The sequence below is a fragment of the Sebastes umbrosus genome, unplaced genomic scaffold (assembly GCF_015220745.1).
Source record: "Sebastes umbrosus isolate fSebUmb1 unplaced genomic scaffold, fSebUmb1.pri scaffold_79_arrow_ctg1, whole genome shotgun sequence".
Taxonomy (NCBI): Eukaryota; Metazoa; Chordata; class Actinopteri; order Perciformes; family Sebastidae; genus Sebastes; species Sebastes umbrosus.
Genome location: NW_023618539.1, coordinates 99,666 through 120,000, shown reverse-complemented (window position 1 = coordinate 120,000; position 20,335 = coordinate 99,666). Strand labels below are relative to the sequence as shown.

Genomic DNA, 20,335 nt, shown 5'->3' with positions numbered 1-20,335 from the left:
TGTTTGATCTCCATGCAGGGTTTACCAGGCGCTTATGGACAGAAAGGAGTCAGTGGTGCAGCGGTATGATCCCATCTTTACTGAGTACCACTGTTAAGATCCTTCCACTACTACACTAGTACTGATATATGGATGTATATATATATATACATACGTATATATATATATATAAATAAAGTGTTTTTCTCACCAGGGTAACACAGGTGATCCAGGTGTTGTAGGACTGATGGGGTCTCCAGGGAAACAAGTAAGTTTAAAGCAGTTTGAAAGGTGTTCTATAAAGATGATTTCATTGTAAACTAAGAGCCTCAGAGTGAGTCTGTAAAAGCATTAAACTACCTGACGGACATCAGTTCGGTATCTGGAGTTTAACTGGTTTACATTCCTCAACTCATAACATAATAGAACTAAAAGAGAAAAGCCGATGATGTGTTGTTCTGCAGCTCTGATAGTGATTTAAATGGATGTTGTGTTTGTTTGCAGGGCGAGCGTGGCGAGCAGGGCGAGGTGGGACCGGTCGGACCCAGAGGAGGACCGGTGAGTCAGCTGCATCCATATTTACCTTAAAGCCGCGAGACACAGAGGACGCTCGTTGGAGAGGACAATCCAACACCGGCGATCGCCGCGCAATGCATGCTGGTTAGATTTGTGTCTGACTCGCTCTGACGTCGTGCACGCGTGGGCAACGATGACCTCACGGAGACCGAGGCGGCCGAAGGTTATTCATATAACACTTATCAGAACGAGTGCTCATCATGTGCTTTACAAGGCGGACATTCAAATAATAAAGGATAGAATCCAACGGCAGATACGCGCACATTTCCATCACGCATTTACAAACTCATATAATAAATCTGAACTACAATGCTTCCTTTATTATGTCCTTTAACAGAGGAAACACTGGAGCATCCTTTACCAAAGGAAAGGAGCTTCAATGCTTCCTTTATTAACCTCCTTAAAACTGGTTGAGAAGAGCCGTTACGACGCCACGAGGCAGATGTGAACATCCACAGTGTTTCTAACCCACACTGACTTCCTGCTCGGAGTCCAGCAGCCCGACCACCTCTCACAGATGCACAGACACAGACTGATAATGCAGAATACTCCTGGCAGTTAGTTATCGTTCTTATATGTCAGAAGGTTGCATGTTGTTGCCGTAGTAACCAGCTCAAAGTCTGATTGGAGGAGGTGAATAAAGCATTTCTCTGAAGGGCTGAGTGAGATTCCATCACATGATTTATCCAGAAACTAGTATCTACCGGATCAATGAGAGAAGTGTTGTCATAAAGTCATAAAGTCTAAAACACGTACAGTCAGTTCAGTGTTCTCATCGTGCAGTTTGTTGTGCATGCACTTCTGCATCATCTAATATGATAAAATGCAAACAAATAACTCTAATTCTGACGCCTCCAACTGTCACAGAAGGAAATTCATTTTGCAGAAGCTGGCGACAGAAAACACAGTGACATCAAAACTATCAGATAAAACCGTAAACAGACCCGAACAGTTCCTCTTAATGATGCCTAACCTCTCCTCTACATCCAGTTATTACATACACCAGTCAAACTGTTCACTAACGAGTCAAACTGTTCACTAACTAGTCAAACTGATCACTAACTAGTCAAACTGTTCACTAACTAGTCAAACTGTTCACTAACTAGTCAAACTGATCACTAACTAGTCAAACTGTTCACTAACTAGTCAAACTGTTCACTAACTAGTCAAACTGTTCACTAACTAGTCAAACTATTCACTAACTACTCAAACTGTTCACTAACTAGTCAAACTTATCACTAACTAGTCAAACTGTTCACCAACTAGTCAAACTGTTCACCAACTAGTCAAACGTATCACGCTGCCGGTCGCCAGGAGACAAAAGAAAGAGAACATTAAACATTCACAGAGTTCAGGCTGGGCAGCGTATAGCTGAACTAAATACGTCTTTCCATCATTCAGGCCTTTATTTGTGTTTTCTCTCCAGATTGAACCGTTTCTTTTGTCTCTTTCAGGGAGGACGAGGAGAGAGAGGACCTGACGGGCCTCGAGGATCACCAGGAGCCAGGGTAAGACCTGACAGAGAGAGTCTGTCTAATATCAGGGATAAAACCTCCCCCTACACCATGAACCATCGACATATATACATACAGTATATACATACATACATAGACATACAGTATATACATACATAGACATACAGTATATACATACATAGACATATATACTTACAAGGTCGGTGGTTTGATCCCCGGCTGCTCCTGATCACATGTCGATGTGTCCTTGAGCAAGACACTTAACCCCAAATTGCTCCTGAAGGCATAGCCATCGGTGTATGAATGAGTATTTAGATTAGATCCTGATGGGCAAAGTTGGCACCTTAGTAGCCTCTGTCATCAGTGTATGAATGGGTGTGTGAATGGGTGAATGCTGACATGTAGTGTAAAGCGCTTTGAGTGGTCGGAAGACTAGAAAAGCGCTATATAAGTCCAAGTCCATTTACCATTTACATAGACATACAGTATATACATACATAGACATACAGTATATACATACATAGACATAGATACATACATAGACATACAGTATATACATACATAGACATACAGTATATACATACTGTAGATGATACGTCAACGTGGGCGCCATATTGGACCAATTGTCCAAGATCCCGGACGAGCCCCCAATTGTTACGTTCCCCCGTTTAGGGTCCAGGGGATGGAGGGAGCAACAAGAAATGTTTACCCAGGAAGTGTTGTGTTTTAGTTTGCAAAACATGGACCCAAAAGCAGCACACGAACAAGAGTTTTAAAGGTAGAACAAAAGAATATTTATTCCAAAAAAAAGGTTCCAAAATTAATCCATGAGCAGAGTGCAGGAGTGAGCAGGCAGGTGGGGAGCAGCCACAGCTGGGAGGTGACAGACCTGAGCACAGAGCAAGAAAAAACACGAGGTAAGTCCAAACAATTCCAAAAACGAGAGCAACATCAAAACAAGAGCAAAAAATACTAGGGAGCCTGATTAGGTATATACCACTGTGGGTGACGGAACGATCTGGCGACGAGTAGCAGGAAAACCGGGGTATATATACTGCAGGTGATGATGATTGGTGGCAGCTGCTCCAGCCGAGCCCGCCCAGAGGAGGAGGAGGAGGAGGAAGGCCACACCTCCCGACACACTGACAAACAAGACAAACCAGGGGAAAACACACAAGAGACAAAAGGACAGGGAAACATAGGAAACAAAAGGAACTCCTAGACTAACGGTAGTGAACATGACAGTACCCCCCCCTTAAAGAGAGCCTCTAGGCGATCTACCAGGTTTCCCAGGATAAGCCTGGTGAAACTCTCTAACCATCCCAGCATCAAGGATGCGGGAACGAGGAACCCAAGAGCGCTCCTCTGGGCCGTATCCCTCCCAGTCCACCAGATACTGAAAACCCCGGCCTCGGCGTCTAACATCCATCAGTCGCCTGACCGTATAAGCCGGCTGATTATCAATGATCCGGGCGGGAGGAGGGGGATCGGTCGGAGGGACCAGAGGACTGGTGAGGACCGGTTTCAGCTGGGAAACATGGAAAGCAGGATGAATCCTTAGGGATTTTGGCAGGATGAGTCTGACAGTGGAAGGGTTGATAATTCTCTCAATCTCAAATGGTCCAATGAAACGGGGAGCCAGTTTTCTGGAGTCAGTCTTTAAAGGAATGTCTCTGGAGGACAACCAAACTCTCTGACCTGGGATGTAGACAGGAGCCGGAGTCCTGTGACGATCTGCGATCCTCTTGTTTCTCTCAGCCGTACGAAGTAACGCAGCCATAGTGTCCTTCCAGACCTTGCGGCAGCGTCGAAGGTGATGCTGCACAGATGGCACAGCCAACTCCTCCTCTTGTGCTGGAAACAGTGGAGGCTGGTACCCTAATGAGGCTTCAAAAGGAGAAACACCAGTGGCAGCAGAAGAGAGAGAATTATGTGCATATTCAATCCAACATAACTGTGAACTCCAAAAAGATGGATTAATAGCAGCGACACAACGTATGGCAGATTCCAAATCCTGATTAGCCCTCTCAGACTGTCCATTCGTCTGAGGGTGGAAACCAGAAGACAGATTGACAGTGGCTCCGAGGGCTTGACAAAAAGACTTCCAGACCTGAGAGATGAACTGAGGACCACGGTCTGAGACGATGTCCACAGGAATACCATGCAGACGAAAAACATGGTTAGTCAAGAGATCAGCTGTCTCATGTGCTGAAGGAAGCTTGGGAAGACCAATGAAATGAACGGCCTTGGAGAACCGATCAACAATGGTAAGTATCACTGTCTTACCATTAGAAGGAGGAAGACCAGTGACAAAGTCCAAGGCGATGTGGGATCAAGGGCGACCAGGTATGGGTAATGGGCGGAGCAACCCCACAGGCGGCCGATGAGATGTCTTTCCCCGGGCACAGACTGTGCAGGCGAGGACGTACTCCTTGACGTCCCTCTCCATTGTGGCCCACCAGAAGTGTCGTCTGAGGAGTGACAAAGTCCTACTCATCCCTGGATGGCAAGCGAACCGGGAAACGTGTCCCCACTGCAGGACCTGGGAGCGAACTGACACAGGAACAAACATTCGATTAGCAGGGCCAGTACCTGGATCCGGTTCTTCACGTTGAGCCTCCCGAACCGCTGACTCAACCTCCCAGGTTAACATCCCCACCACCAAGGCTGCCGGCAGAATGGTGTCTGAAACACTTGGTGACTCCTCTGATGAAAACTGCCGGGATAACGCGTCAGGCTTGATGTTCTTGGAACCAGGACGGTAAGTAATGGTGAAGTCGAATCGACCAAAGAATAAAGCCCACCGAGCCTGGCGGGAATTCAGTCGTTTGGCTGACTGGATGTAAGCAAGATTCTTGTGATCAGTCCATACAATAAACGGGATCTCCGAACCCTCCAACCAGTGTCTCCATTCCTCCAGGGCCAACTTCACTGCTAACAGCTCACGATTTCCCACGTCGTAGTTGCTCTCAGCTGGAGACAGGCGTCGAGAGAAGAAAGCACAGGGATGTAACTTCTTATCTGGTCTGGAGCGTTGGGAGAGAACAGCCCCCACACCAATGTCCGAGGCATCAACCTCCACAACAAACTGAAGAGAAGAGTCAGGTTGCACCAGGATGGGTGCGGACGTAAAGCGGTCCTTTAATAAGGCAAACGCCTGGTCCGCCTCAGGAGTCCAGTGAAAAGGAACAGCGAGGGATGTGAGCTTGGTCAGAGGTGCAGCAATTCTGCTGTAATCTCGGATGAACCGGCGGTAGAAGTTAGCGAATCCAAGAAAACGTTGTAAGAGCTTTCTGGAGGTGGGTTCGGGCCACTCTGCCACCGCCTTGATCTTGTCCGGATCCGTCTTCACCTGCCCACTCTCAATGATGTAACCGAGGAATCCAACCGAGCTGACATGAAACTCGCACTTCTCCGCTTTCACAAACAGCTTGTTCTCCAGTAGTCTCTGGAGCACTTGGTGCACATGAAGCTGATGTTCTGCGAGGTCAGAGGAAAAAATCAAAATGTCATCCAGGTAGACAAACACAAACCGGTCCAAAAAATCTCTCAAAACATCATTAACCAGTGCTTGAAACACTGCAGGAGCGTTAGTCAGTCCAAAAGGCATCACTAAGTACTCAAAGTGACCCAGTGGTGTGTTGAATGCTGTCTTCCATTCATCTCCTTCCCGAATCCGTACCAGATGGTACGCGTTTCGCAGATCCAGCTTGCTGAAGACAGTGGCTCCCTGTAGTGGTTCAAAAGCAGAGCTGATTAATGGCAGAGGGTACTTGTTCTTCACCGTGATATTGTTTAACCCTCGAAAATCAATACACGGGCGGAGAGTCTTGTCTTTCTTGCTAACAAAAAAGAATCCTGCCCCTAGAGGTGAAGAGGAAGGTCTGATGAGGCCTGCAGCCAGAGAGTCATTAATGTAGGTCTCCATAGCACCTCTCTCAGGACGTGACAGATTGTACAGGCGACTCGAAGGCAGAGTGGTACCAGGTAGCAGCTCAATAGCACAATCATACGGACGATGAGGTGGCAAGGATAACGCTCTCTCCTTACTGAAAACCTCCCCGACATCATGATATTCAGGGGGCACAGTAGACAAGTCAGGAGGAACACAGGGCGGAGGAGCAACACTAATATCTACTGGTGGTAATGCAGACTGCAGGCACGAGGAATGACAAAAACTACTCCAGCCCATAATCTTACTAGTCGACCAGTCGATCTGGGGGTTGTGTAGCTTTAACCACGGGTGTCCGAGAACAAGAGGAGTCTTAGGGGCAGAGAAAACAAAAAACTGTATTAGCTCACGGTGGTTTCCAGACAGAATTAGAGACAGAGGTTCAGTGCGGTGAGTTACTAATGCTAAGGACTTGCCGTCTAAAGCACAGACTCTGACAGGAGTCTCAAGGGGTTCAATGCTGATGCCAGCCTGAGAGACTAACTCAGTATCTAAAAAACTCTGCTCTGCACCGGAGTCAATCAACGCTAACAGGGGCAAGGACATTTTACTCATACACAGTTTAGCAGGTATTTGAGTTCGAGGTCTAGTGTTGGTGGGGGCATCAGTCTTACTCACCAGTATCCCCACAGCTACTGGTGAGCCCGCTCTTTTGGGCGGAGAGGACATGCAGCAAGGAAATGTCCGACTTGACCACAGTAGATACACTCACCCGCTCGGATCCATCTCTGACGTTCAGCGGGAGTGAGCTTAGCCCGGCCCACCTGCATTGGTTCATCAGAGTAAGCAGAGGAGCTGGGACCGGCGCCGTGAGTCTCTGACGGACCGGAGGCAACTCTCGCGAGAGTAGGAGTAGCAACAAAGGAGTTCACGGGAGTGTGGGATTTGTAGTTCTTCTCCCGGCGTCTCTCCCGCATACGGTTGTCCAGTCTTATAGACAGATCAATCAGAGCATCAAGGGAGTTAGTTTCATCACGGACAGCAAGTTCATCCTTTAACTGCTCACACAAACCGTGTAGAAAAACTCCTTTTAATGCCTCGTCATTCCATCCAGCTTCTGCAGCCAGAATCCGGAACTCCACAGAATAATCCGCCACACTTCCTTGACTCTGTCGTAGGTTAAGCAAACGTTTAGCAGCGTCTCCAATACATACAGGGTGATCAAAAACTTTCTTCATTTCACTCATGAAACAATCATAGGACAAAGAATTTATCCCTCCTCTTCCCAACATTGCTTCAGCCCAGTCCAGTGCTCTCCCTCTTAACAGTCCCGTAACATACGCTACCTTGGCCTGGTCTGTCGTGAAGGTGACTGGTTGTCGGGAAAAAAAACAGAGAACATTGGAGCTGGAATCCTTTGCATCTCCCCAAATCACCGGCATATGGTTCAGGTGGGGGAACAGGTGATTCTCTGAGTGGCTGAGGTGGAGGAGGAGGAGGCAGAGCGGGGGATGGGGCTAATTGGCCTGAAATTGTCTCCAAACATTTTCTCATCTGAGACATTTGATTACCCAAGGCTTGTTGGGTTTCCAATAAACCCTGAAGTAATTGGTGATGTTGTCCTAACAAAATATCATGGCTGGAAACAGCCTTCTGAAAAACATTTGTGTCTGCTGAGTCCATAGTTAAGGCCAGATCGTTCTGTTGTGTTTTAGTTTGCAAAACGTGGACCCAAAAGCAGCACACGAACGAGAGTTTTAAAGGTGGAACAAAAGAATATTTATTCCAAAAAAAAGGTTCCAAAATTAATCCATGAGCAGAGTGCAGGAGTGAGCAGGCAGGTGCGGAGCAGCCACAGCTGGGAGGTGACAGACCTGAGCACAGAGCAAGAAAAAACACGAGGTAAGTCCAAACAATTCCAAAAACGAGAGCAACATCAAAACAAGAGCAAAAAATACTAGGGAGCCTGATTAGGTATATACCACTGTGGGTGATGGAACGATCTTGGCGACGAGTAGCAGGAAAACCGGGGTATATATACTGCAGGTGATGATGATTGGTGGCAGCTGCTCCAGCCAAGCCCGCCCAGAGGAGGAGGAGGAGGAGGAGGAGGCCACACCTCCCGACACACTGACAAACAAGACAAACCAGGGGAAAACACACAAGAGACAAAAGGACAGGGAAACATAGGAAACAAAAGGAACTCCTAGACTAACGGTAGTGAACATGACAGGAAGGACAGGTATTGGCAATGGATGTGTGTAAACAATAATTATACCATTTATTAACAATAAATGAACATTTTATTTATGATCTACGAGGAGAAGAAAACTAAAGTTTGGTCTCTGGTTACTTAGAATCTGATTAGTCAAGCTCTAATCGCTGCTAGACGCTCAGGAGACGAGTGTATACACATGTTTTATCTGCTATAAATGAACCTTAAAGGGAGATCAGTCAACGGGGCGGCTGTGGCTCAGAGGGTAGAGCAGGTTGTCCACCAATCGGAAGGTCGGTGGTTCGATCCCCGGCTGCTCCGGGTCACATGTCGATGTGTCCTTGAGCAAGACACTTAACCCCAAATTGCTCCCGGATGCATAGCCATCGGTGTGTGAATGAGTATTTAGATTAAATCCTGATGGTCAAAGTTGGCACCTTAGTAGCCTCTGCCATCAGTGTATGAATGGGTGAATACTGACATGTAGTGTAAAGCGCTTTGAGTGGTCGGAAGACTAGAAAAGCGCTATATAAGTCCAAGTCCATTTACCATTTACCATTTAACTATTTAATCCTCTTATCAACATGGGAGTGGACAAATACTCTGCTTTATGCAAATGTATGTATATATTTATTATTGTAAATCAATGAACAACACAAAACTATGGCAGATATTGTCCAGAAACCCTCACAGGTACTAGTACTAGTACTCTTTACTACTACTCTGTACTACTACTCTGTACTACTACTCTGTACTGATACAGAGTAGTACTACTCTGTACTATTACTCTGTACTATTACTCTGTACTAGTACTTTGTACTACTACTCTGTACTACTACTCTGTACTAGTACTCTGTACTACTACTCTGTACTATTACTCTGTACTATTACTCTGTACTAGTACTTTGTACTACTACTCTGTACTACTACTCTGTACTAGTACTCTGTACTATTACTCTGTACTAGTACTCTGTAATACTACTCTGTAATACTACTCTGTACTAGTACTACTACTATGAGATCCGGGTCTTGAAACACAAAGTGATCGATCAGTGATCATAACTAGGATCTCCTGTCCTGAACGTCTGATTCAACCTGAGGATCATTCACCAGGATAACCCTCGGAGGTGAGCTGAAGCCTCGTGTCATGCTGTTATTAACGAGCGGCGGGTCTTTATGAACTTCTGTCCTTCAGTTAAAGTCTTTAATCCGTCGCTGAGCGGCTGTGAATGGAACTCTTGTTACAGAAACACGACGACCTGGGGGCGAGGAAGGGGGGGGGGGGGGGGTCCAGGGCAGGAAAAGAAAAAGGAGCCCTGAAAGAGCTCTCTGTTCCCCAGGAATGCCTGAAACCCGTCGGCCTGAACGCTGAACGCCACCGTCAGCACCCAGAAACATGTGATGAAACGGGGGGGGGGATGTTTGTATATATATATATATGTGTATATTCTGAGTATTTAACTGTATATATATATTTATGTATATATATGTGTGTGTATATTCTTGTATTTAACTGTATATGTATGTTGTGTGTGTGTGTGTGTGTGTGTGTGTGTGTGTGTTTTAACAGGGAGGTAAAGGAGACCTGGGTCTTCCAGGACTTCCTGGTCCTGCTGGTTATCGTGGTCAGAATGGCGACCGGGTAAGAGACACAGAATGACATCACGTGATGAACCTCATCACGTGATGAACCCACTCCGTCTCACGGCAGTCTGTGAAATATTCACCAAGTGTAATCTATTTAATTTAATTTGTGTACGCAGACGCGCTTTTCCTCTTTTTCTCGTGACGCTCAGCACGACTTTCAAAAACTTATTTTTCGTGCGTCTCCTACGAATGTCCAGCAACACGTAACGTATGTGTCAATTTCCGCTCCAGTCTTTTCAAAATAAAACTACCTCATTAGTGTTTTTATACCCCCCCGTCCATTCCAACCTCCTCCCTACGTGTCGTCCCTACTCTCTACACGTCCCACTTCACAGTTATGTGGATCATCTACAAATTGATTTCGTGCTGACCATCACGCAAAAAAATTTGAAGTTCGTGTCCGTGTACACAAATCAATACATCAACTGCTGCGTGACTAAGCTGGATAAACACGCTGATTCACTTTAAAGGGGAAGTATCAGCTCATTTCCAGGTTCATACTTATATTTTAGGTTTCTACTAGAACATGTTTACATGCTTTAATGTTCAAAAACACTTTATCTTTCCTCATCCTGTCTGTCTGAATATACCTGTATTCGCCTTAACGTAAGTTACGTTAGTGACGTAAGTTACGTTAGTGACGTAAGCCACGTTAGTGACGTAAGTTACGTTAGTGACATTAGTGACGTAAGTTACGCTAGTGACGTAAGTGACGTGTTTTACGTACATCTCTGTCTCTCTATCTATATACAGTATATATACAGTATATATATATATACACAGTATATACTGTATATATAGGCTGCAATAAAACTAATCAGGAGACAATATTTGTGATTTACTGCCCCCCCTTTAAGTCCACCAGATACCACCTATCAGAACCACGGGACTATGACGACGGGGTTTTGGCTCCAGGATATGACCGATTTATTTGTTTGAAAATATGAAGTTGTTTCAGATAATGAAATACTCATCAGGCTATATGTTATATCATGTTTTTCCTCCTCAGGGTGCAGTCGGTCTCGATGGTCCAACGGGAGACCAGGTATGTTTCAGAATATTAACACTCAGATTACAGAGTTTTGACTCGGAGCACATTAAGAACCAAAAACCATCTTTTCATTCTTTCAGGGAGCTGCAGGAGCTGAAGGAACACCAGGAGACGGTGGAGACCTGGTGAGTGACCCACCACTGAAACACCTGCTTCCATACAGTCAGCAGGATCTGTCTCTTCAGTGGGAAACCACAAGAATATGTATAGAATTGATGTATATATGTATATATGTATAGTATAGAATATGTAGTTCTGGAGAACTTGTAAGATATTTAAGATCATTAAGATGTGAAACGTCTGGTACTATGAGATCACTTTTGCTATGGCAACGTTGGATGCAACTTCCTGCAGACAAAATCATTTATGAATCTTTTCCTCTACAGGGTGATCAAGGAGAACCAGGAGAGAAAGGATCGGTATGTTCACTGAAAGCCAGCATCACAACCACATCACAACCACAACACAATCAGATCACAACCAGATCACAACCACATCACAACCACAACACAATCAGATCACAACCAGATCACAACCACATCACAACCACATCACAACCAGATCACAACCAGATCACAAGAACATCACAACAACATCACAACAACATCACAAAAACATCACAACCACATCACAACCAGATCACAATCAGATCACAACCAGATCACAACCACATCACAACCACATCACAACCACATCACAACCAGATCACAACCAGATCACAAGAACATCACAACAACATCACAAAAACATCACAACCACATCACAACCAGATCACAATCAGATCACAACCAGATCACAACCACATCACAACCACATCACAACCAGATCACAACCAGATCACAACCAGATCACAACCAGATCACAACCAGATCACAACCAGATCACAAGAACATCACAAGAACATCACAACAACATCACAACCACATCACAACCAGATCACAACCAGATCACAAGAACATCACAACAACATCACAACAACATCACAACAACATCACAACCACATCACAACCAGATCACAACCAAATCACAACCACATCACAACAACATCACAACAACAACACAACAACATCACAACAACATCACAACCACATCACAACCACATCACAACCAAATCACAACCACATCACAACAACATCACAACAACAACACAACAACATCACAACCAGATCACAACCACATCACAACAACATCACAACCAGATCACAACCAGACCAAAACCAGATCAAAACCACATCACAACCACATCACAACCAGATCACAACCTGATCACAACCTGATCACAACCTGATCACAACCTGATCTCAACCAGATCACAACCTGATCACAACCACATCAAAACCACATCACAACCAGATCACAACCACATCACAACCTGATCACAACCACATCACAACCAGATCACAACCTGTTCACAACCAGATCACAACCAGATCACAACCTGATCACAACCTGATCACAACCAAATCACAACCTTATCACAACCAGATCACAACCTGATCACAACCTGATCACAACCACATCACAACCAGATCACAACCTGATCACAATCAGATCACAACCTGATCACAACCAGATCACAACCTGATCACAACCACATCAAAACCACATCACAACCAGATCACAACCACATCACAACCAGATCACAACCACATCACAACCACATCACAATCAGATCACAACCTGATCACAACCAGATCACAACCACATCACAACCAAATCACAACCTGATCACAACCAGATCACAACCTGATCACAACCACATCACAACCTGATCACAACCACATCACAACCAGATCACAACCTGTTCACAACCAGATCACAACCAGATCACAACCTGATCACAACCTGATCACAACCAGATCACAACCAGATCACAACCTGATCACAACCTGATCACAACCAGATCACAACCACATCACAACCACATCACAACAACATCACAACCTGATCACAACCTGATCACAACCAGATCACAACCACATCACAACCACATCACAACCACATCACAACCACATCACAACCAGATCACAACCTGATCACAATCAGATCACAATCTGATCACAACCAGATCACAACCTGATCACAACCACATCAAAACCACATCACAACCAGATCACAACCACATCACAACCAGATCACAACCACATCACAATCAGATCACAACCTGATCACAACCAGATCACAACCACATCATAACCAGATCACAACCTGATCACAACCACATCACAAACTGATCACAACCAGATCACAACCTGATCACAACCAGATCACAACCAAATCACAACCACATCACAACCACATCACAACCACATCACAACCTGTTCACAACCAGATCACAACCTGATCACAACCAGATCACAACCCCATCACAACCCCATCACAACCACATCACAACCTGATCACAACCACATCACAACCACATCACAACCAGATCACAACCAAATCACAACCACATCACAACAACATCACAACCAGATCACAACCACATCACAACCACATCACAACCAAATCACAACCACATCACAACCACATCACAACCACATCACAAACTGATCACAACCAGATCACAACCTGATCACAACCACATCAAAACCACATCACAACCACATCACAACCACATCACAACCAGATCACAACCACATCACAAACACATCACCACCTGACCACCACCAGATCACAACCAGATCACAACCAGATCACAACCACATCACAACCACATCACAACCAGATCACAACCACATCACAAACACATCACAACCAAATCACAACCTGATCACAACCCCATCACAACCCCATCACAACCACATCACAACCACATCACAACCACATCACAACCAGATCACAACCACATCACAACCAGATCATAACCACATCACAACCAGATCACAACCAGATCACAACCACATCACAACCAGATCACAACCTGATCACAACCCCATCACAACCACATCACAACCTGATCACCACCAGATCACAACCAGATCACAACCTGATCACAACCACATCACAACCAGATCACAACCACATCACAACCAGATCACAACCAGATCACAACCTGATCACAACCAGATCACAACCTGATCACAACCAGATCACAACCAGGTCACAACCAGATCACAACCACACCACAACCAGATCACAACCACATCACAACCACATCACAACCACATCACAACCAGGTCACAACCACATCACAACCAGATCACAACCACATCACAACCAGGTCACAACCATATCACAACCACATCACAACCACACCACAACCACATCACAACCACATCACACCAAATCACAACCAAATCACAACCAGATCACAACCAGATCACAACCACATCACAAACACATCACAACCAAATCACAACCTGATCACAACCACATCACAACCCCATCACAACCACATCACAACCACATCACAACCAGATCACAACCACATCACAACCAGATCACAACCACATCACAACCAGATCACAACCTGATCACAACCACATCACAACCCCATCACAACCACATCACAACCACATCACAACCAGATCACAACCACATCACAACCAGATCACAACCACATCACAACCAGATCACAACCAGATCACAACCACATCACAACCAGATCACAACCTGATCACAACCCCATCACAACCACATCACAACCTGATCACCACCAGATCAAAACCAGATCACAACCTGATCACAACCTGATCACAACCCCATCACAACCACATCACAACCTGATCACCACCAGATCAAAACCAGATCACAACCTGATCACAACCACATCACAACCAGATCACAACCACATCACAACCAGATCACAACCAGATCACAACCTGATCACAACCAGATCACAACCTGATCACAACCAGATCACAACCAGGTCACAACCAGATCACAACCACATCACAACCAAATCACAACCACATCACAACCAAATCACAACCACATCACAACCAAATCACAACCAAATCACAACCACATCAGAACCAAATCACAACCACATCACAACCAAATCACAACCACATCACAACCACATCACAACCACACTTGAGTAGGCTGAATGAGTCTCAGGAGGTGTTTCAAGAACAGGATCAGCTGCTTCCCAGCAGCTTTAACGGTGACCCGGCTGCAGGACTTTTTCAGTTTTCCAGGATGCTTCTTGATGAGTTCAACAACAAACAACAACATCTTTTCCTTCTTCCTCACTTTGACGTTGAAACATGAGATGTTTCGGTGTGTTTCTGCACCTCTCCCTGTCTCGTTGAGTTAACATCCTACATGCTGCTGTGGTATTACAGACCGGCCCGCCAGGAGAGACGGGGAATAAAGGACCCGAGGGCGGCCGAGGCCAGCAGGGGAAAGAGGGCAAGTCGGGCCAACCGGGACCACGCGGCATGCAGGGCGACATGGGGGTACCGGGCCTGCCGGGGTCGCAGGGACCGGCGGTGAGATGACTTCTATCTATAAACTATCTAACATGTTCAACTGGAAGACTCTTCTGGTTATTTTCAACAGTCCAGTTCTGGTAAAAGTCAGAAAATCAAGTTTTTGGGAGTGTTTTTTCATTAAGCATTACGTTTATGGAATTAAATAAATATGGTAACAGCTCAGGGCCTCGTTAGCATGTGATGTTATAATAACTCATCAATATCAATAATCTTTGTTTGTTCAGGGAAAATCACCGACTGATACACACATCAAACAGGTGTGCATGAGGGTCATGCAAGGTAAGTGTTTGTCACCTTCTTACCCAGAACTCAATGTTTTCCTACAAAGTTAAGTAGTTTTTTTGCGTAAACCTAAATAAGTTGTAGTTTTCTATGTATCTCTGAGATTTCTGCCACCCCCCCGATACAACGGAGGTGAATAGACTTTACTTTGTGGTGCTCACCGCGATTAAAACAATCCAAAGCAGAAATAGTATTACTCCGGATAATACTCAGACTGTTGCAGTTTACTGGAACTACTTTATACTGAAGAGATCAATGCTGTCAAAGCTTCTAAATATAAATGTCCAACATGTCCTCCTGCGTCACAGAGCAGCTGGCCCAGCTAGCAGCTAGCCTGAGAAGGCCCGAGTCAGGCATCTCCGGGCTACCCGGTCCCCCCGGCCCCCCTGGACCTCCGGGACCCACCGGAGAGAACGGTTTCCCCGGACACACCGGATCACGAGGACTGCCCGGTCTGAAGGGTCCGGCTGGGTTGATGGGTCGCAAAGGACCCAAAGGTGAGATTCAGATCAGCAGGTCTACGACCGCATGGATGTTCCACTGTCAGCTTGTTTTTGTCTGGAAACTAAAGAGTTAATGAGAATTCACTGTTAAGATACTGTAAAACAATGAATAGAGACCAGGTGATAGATAACCTGAGACCAGGTGATAGATAACCTGAGACCAGGTGAGAACAGGTGATAGATAGTCTGAGACCAGGTGATAGATAACCTGAGACCAGGTGATAGATAACCTGAGACCAGGTGATAGATAACCCGAGACCAGGTGATAGATAGTCTGAGACCAGGTGATAGATAACCTGAGACCAGGTGATAGATAGTCTGAGACCAGGTGATAGATAACCTGAGACCAGGTGATAGATAACCTGAGACCAGGTGATAGATAACCTGAGACCAGGTGATAGATAACCTGAGACCAGGTGATAGATAACCTGAGACCAGGTGATAGATAACCTGAGACCAGGTGATAGATAACCTGAGACCAGGTGATAGATAGTCTGAGACCAGGTGATAGATAACCTGAGACCAGGTGATAGATAGTCTGAGACCAGGTGATAGATAACCTGAGACCAGGTGATAGATAGTCTGAGACCAGGTGATAGATAGTCTGAGATCAGGTGATAGATAGTCTGAGACCAGGTGATAGATAACCTGAGACCAGGTGATAGATAGTCTGAGACCAGGTGATAGATAGTCTGAGACCAGGTGATAGATAACCTGAGACCAGGTGATAGATAGTCTGAGACCAGGTGATAGATAACCTGAGACCAGGTGATAGATAGTCTGAGACCAGGTGATAGATAGTCTGAGACCAGGTGATAGATAACCTGAGGCCAGGGGCCCATAGTGTCAGGCTATCTATCACCTGGCCTTCACCTACAAAATGTCAGTTAAGGAGACACATTCCAACCAGGAGGAAACTCAAAATGACTACAAAGAGACGCAAAACAACTACAAAGAGACGCAAAACAACTACAAAGAGACACAAAACAACCACAAAGAGACACAAAACAACTACAAAGAGACACAAAATGACCACAGAGTGATGCGTAACAACTACAAAGAGACAAAACAAGGCTAAAAAGAGGCTGAACTTGTCCCTGTGTAGGAGACGTGGTGGACTCTTTGTCTCATAATCATCTATAGTTGCATCTTTTGAAAGAATGAAGAGATTTTTATCTGATCTTGTGAAAGTCCAACCTGAACATCTGGAGGTTCTCATCATCCTGTGAACGTCCAACCTGAACATCTGGAGGTTCTCATCATCCTGTGAACGTCCAACCTGAACATCTGGAGGATCTCATCATCCAGGAGCTAAAGACGTGTTTTATTCCATGTGTTCTTCTTTCTATCTGGTTCTGACCCACTTCCCCCTCAGGGACCAATCAGGTCGGTCGTAATGTTAACGAAGGAACAGACGAGGGGAAGTCGGAGCTTGAACTCCGGTTAAATACGGCAACATCAATTCTGTGTGAATCCTCTTGGTGACGGTTCTGTTTGGTGTCTGCAGGTGACCAGGGGGACAGAGGGGACAGAGGACCGACAGCGAGAGGAACCAAAGGAGCGCCCGGTGCACCCGGTCTACCAGGTACATGATGAAGACAAACGTCCTCCATCTCTGACTCTTCTCCCTCAGATGAACACCGTCAGCTCCGTCAGCAGAACGTTCCATAAATAAATAAGTAAATAGTTATAATAGTTATAATAGTGTTCATATTTATAATGTTTGATCGTTCAACAGGACGTTTCAGTAGAGATATTAAATATGACATAGAATAGAAATAATGTAGTTTTACTTCTGTACGTCTCTCTGTAGGAGGACGTTTTACTGCCGTCTGGTCGTCTCTTTCAGTCCAAAATGGCGGCAGCGTAGCTCTGCTGCTGGGCGCTGACGTCGACGTGGAACGAACGGCTGACTTTGGTTGCGTCCTAAATTCCACTAACATGTTATTTAGTAGCTAAAAGAGTATGTGAGATGTTTTAGTATATCTGAAACCTCAGTATGGAACCAATAGTATAGTACAGTATGCAACGCTGGACACTACGGTGGCATAAATATCCCACAATGCAATGCGGTAGGGACGACAACGTTCATAATAGATGCTGACGGACGGCTCTGTAACATCAATAACGCTTCAATTCAACTATAAGTATCAGATTTCCCTTTGTTAGGCGTTAATATATATTTAGAATTAATTCAGACTTTGATTCTCACAAACCGTTGTTTTGGTCACATGATGTCGGTTACCGTGGTTACACGTCTCTCCAACCGGCGAGGAGGCTCTCAGATCCTTACGACTCGCCTGCATGACCTCCTAACTTATTGATTCTTTTCTTTGTACTCCTCTCTCAGGTGAACACGGGCGCCCGGCGTACGGTAAAGACGGTCGTGAGGGAGAGCGAGGACCCCGCGGTGTCCCCGGTGCTCTGGGCGTTCCCGGGCCCCCCGGTCCCGCCGGCATGAACGGTTACTGCGAGTCGTCGCAGTGCGTCCTGCCCATGGTGGCGTCGCCGGTCTCTGCTAAAGACTCCAGCATGAAGGGCCCCAGCGACATGTGAAGAGACTGGAGGAGAAACCACAGCTCCATGGAACATCTGGGAATATCTGGGAACATCTGTCCATGTTTGTCTTTGTCTTTAATTTGGTGAGCTCATCTGTAACGTGATTTAGTTCTCTTGAAGCCATCTCAACATGAAGGTGGACCCCGAACAGCTTCTGAAACTCCGTCACAGAGAAAGTTTCATGTTACCTCACGCTTCGTTACGTTACGCTTCGTTACGGTTCGTTACGGTTCGTTACGCTACATTATGCTACGTTCTGTTCCGTTCCGTTCCGTTCCGTTCCGTTCCGTTACGCTACGTTACGTTCCGTTACGCTTCGTTACATCACGCTTCGTCACATTACGTTGCGCCATGTTACGCTACGTTACGCTACGTTCCGCTACGTTACACTTCGTTACGCTACGTTACGCTACGTTACGCTACGTTACGTTACGTTACGCTACGTTACGCTTCGTTACGCTTCGTTACGCTACGTTACGCTGCGTTACGCTGCGTTACGTCGCGTTACGTCGCGCTACGTCGCGCTACGTCGCGCCACGTCACGCCACGTTACGCCTCGTTACGCCTCGCTACGCTACGTTACGCTACGTTACGTTACGTTACGTTACGTTACGTTACGTTACGCTACGCCGCCGTCTCTGTACTGTAAAACTAGAGAAGAAGAAGAAGAAGCCCCGGTTGTATCCGAGCAACGAGACAAGTCTGAACTGTATGTTTTTCTGTAAATGTGTCAATGCTCAAAGTCTCCAGCTGGACGACGACATTTAGTTTGTTGATTATCCACTTTAACCCCCCCGCCTTCCCCCCCGCTGTGCCTCTTCCTCTCCACGTTCGATGATGAGTTCTCCGTCATGACGACTTGTTTCTGTGATCGGAGGGCGGCGAGGTGTGAAGACCTTTATATGACTTCTTATTTATTCTATCAAGGTTCAAGGTGACATCTCTGAGTTGTACAAAGGAGGAAATAAAGACATTTTGATAACCTCTTGATGTTTTCTATGGACGAGTTTACGGCCAAAAACCACCACGACTGCACTTAAAGAAACTAGAAGTGAACTCCGAGGATCGACCGAACCGGACGACGTGTGAGGAGAGAACATCGAGTCCTCTTTAAGAGCCGGTGAGATTATATATATATATTATATGTTTCCACTGAAGCCGTCTTTAAATCCATTCAAGTATTAAATATTCCTTTTGAATTCTTATCCAACATATTTGTTTATGGTGTAATAATTTAATACAACAGAAATTAGATTATATTTGATTCTCTCAGAGGATAAATTGTCATATTCTGCTTCTCTTAATTGGATTTAATTGGATTCTTCCAAAATGTAGAAAAGAAAGAAAGTTAATGTAATAAATAATGAAACACATTTAAACCTGAAACCAACGCGCTGCTTTTAAAAGCTCAGTGTCTATTTCATCATTTACAACTTTCCTTCTGATTATCTCACTGAATGTTATTAAATTCTATTTGATCACAGAACTTTTACAGTTTTTCAACAGCATTAATAGTTTTAATTGATTAATGTCTAAATGGTTTCAGTCAGAGGTGAAAGATGAAGTCTTTACACACCACAGCGTTCACAGCTCCTTCTCTTTAAAACTAACCATTACTTTCATTATCAATTCATCTGCATATTATATTCTAGATCAATCGAGTAATCGTCCGATTAAATGTCAGAAAATAGTGAAAAATGTCCGTCAAATAAAGATA

At 45.2% G+C, this 20,335-nt stretch overlaps 1 protein-coding gene across 2 annotated transcripts in view; it reads left to right on the top strand.

The window, feature by feature from the left end:
• Positions 1–19,602, top strand: part of col9a1a (collagen, type IX, alpha 1a) — a 38,033-nt gene extending 18,431 nt beyond the window's left edge. Inside the window, exons 19-31 of one of the 2 annotated variants that reach the window (XM_037763322.1) lie at positions 19–63; positions 194–247; positions 484–537; positions 2,010–2,063; positions 9,708–9,779; positions 10,794–10,829; positions 10,916–10,960; positions 11,222–11,254; positions 15,125–15,271; positions 15,499–15,553; positions 15,865–16,053; positions 17,567–17,644; positions 18,410–19,602. In XM_037763322.1, coding sequence (XP_037619250.1) covers positions 19–63; positions 194–247; positions 484–537; positions 2,010–2,063; positions 9,708–9,779; positions 10,794–10,829; positions 10,916–10,960; positions 11,222–11,254; positions 15,125–15,271; positions 15,499–15,553; positions 15,865–16,053; positions 17,567–17,644; positions 18,410–18,615 — 1,068 coding nt within the window. In that variant the 3' untranslated portion in view covers positions 18,616–19,602. The remainder of the gene's footprint in view (positions 1–18; positions 64–193; positions 248–483; positions 538–2,009; positions 2,064–9,707; positions 9,780–10,793; positions 10,830–10,915; positions 10,961–11,221; positions 11,255–15,124; positions 15,272–15,498; positions 15,554–15,864; positions 16,054–17,566; positions 17,645–18,409) is intronic. The other variant, XM_037763323.1, reaches the window with a different exon arrangement.
• The last annotated feature ends 733 nt before the right edge of the window (positions 19,603–20,335 follow it).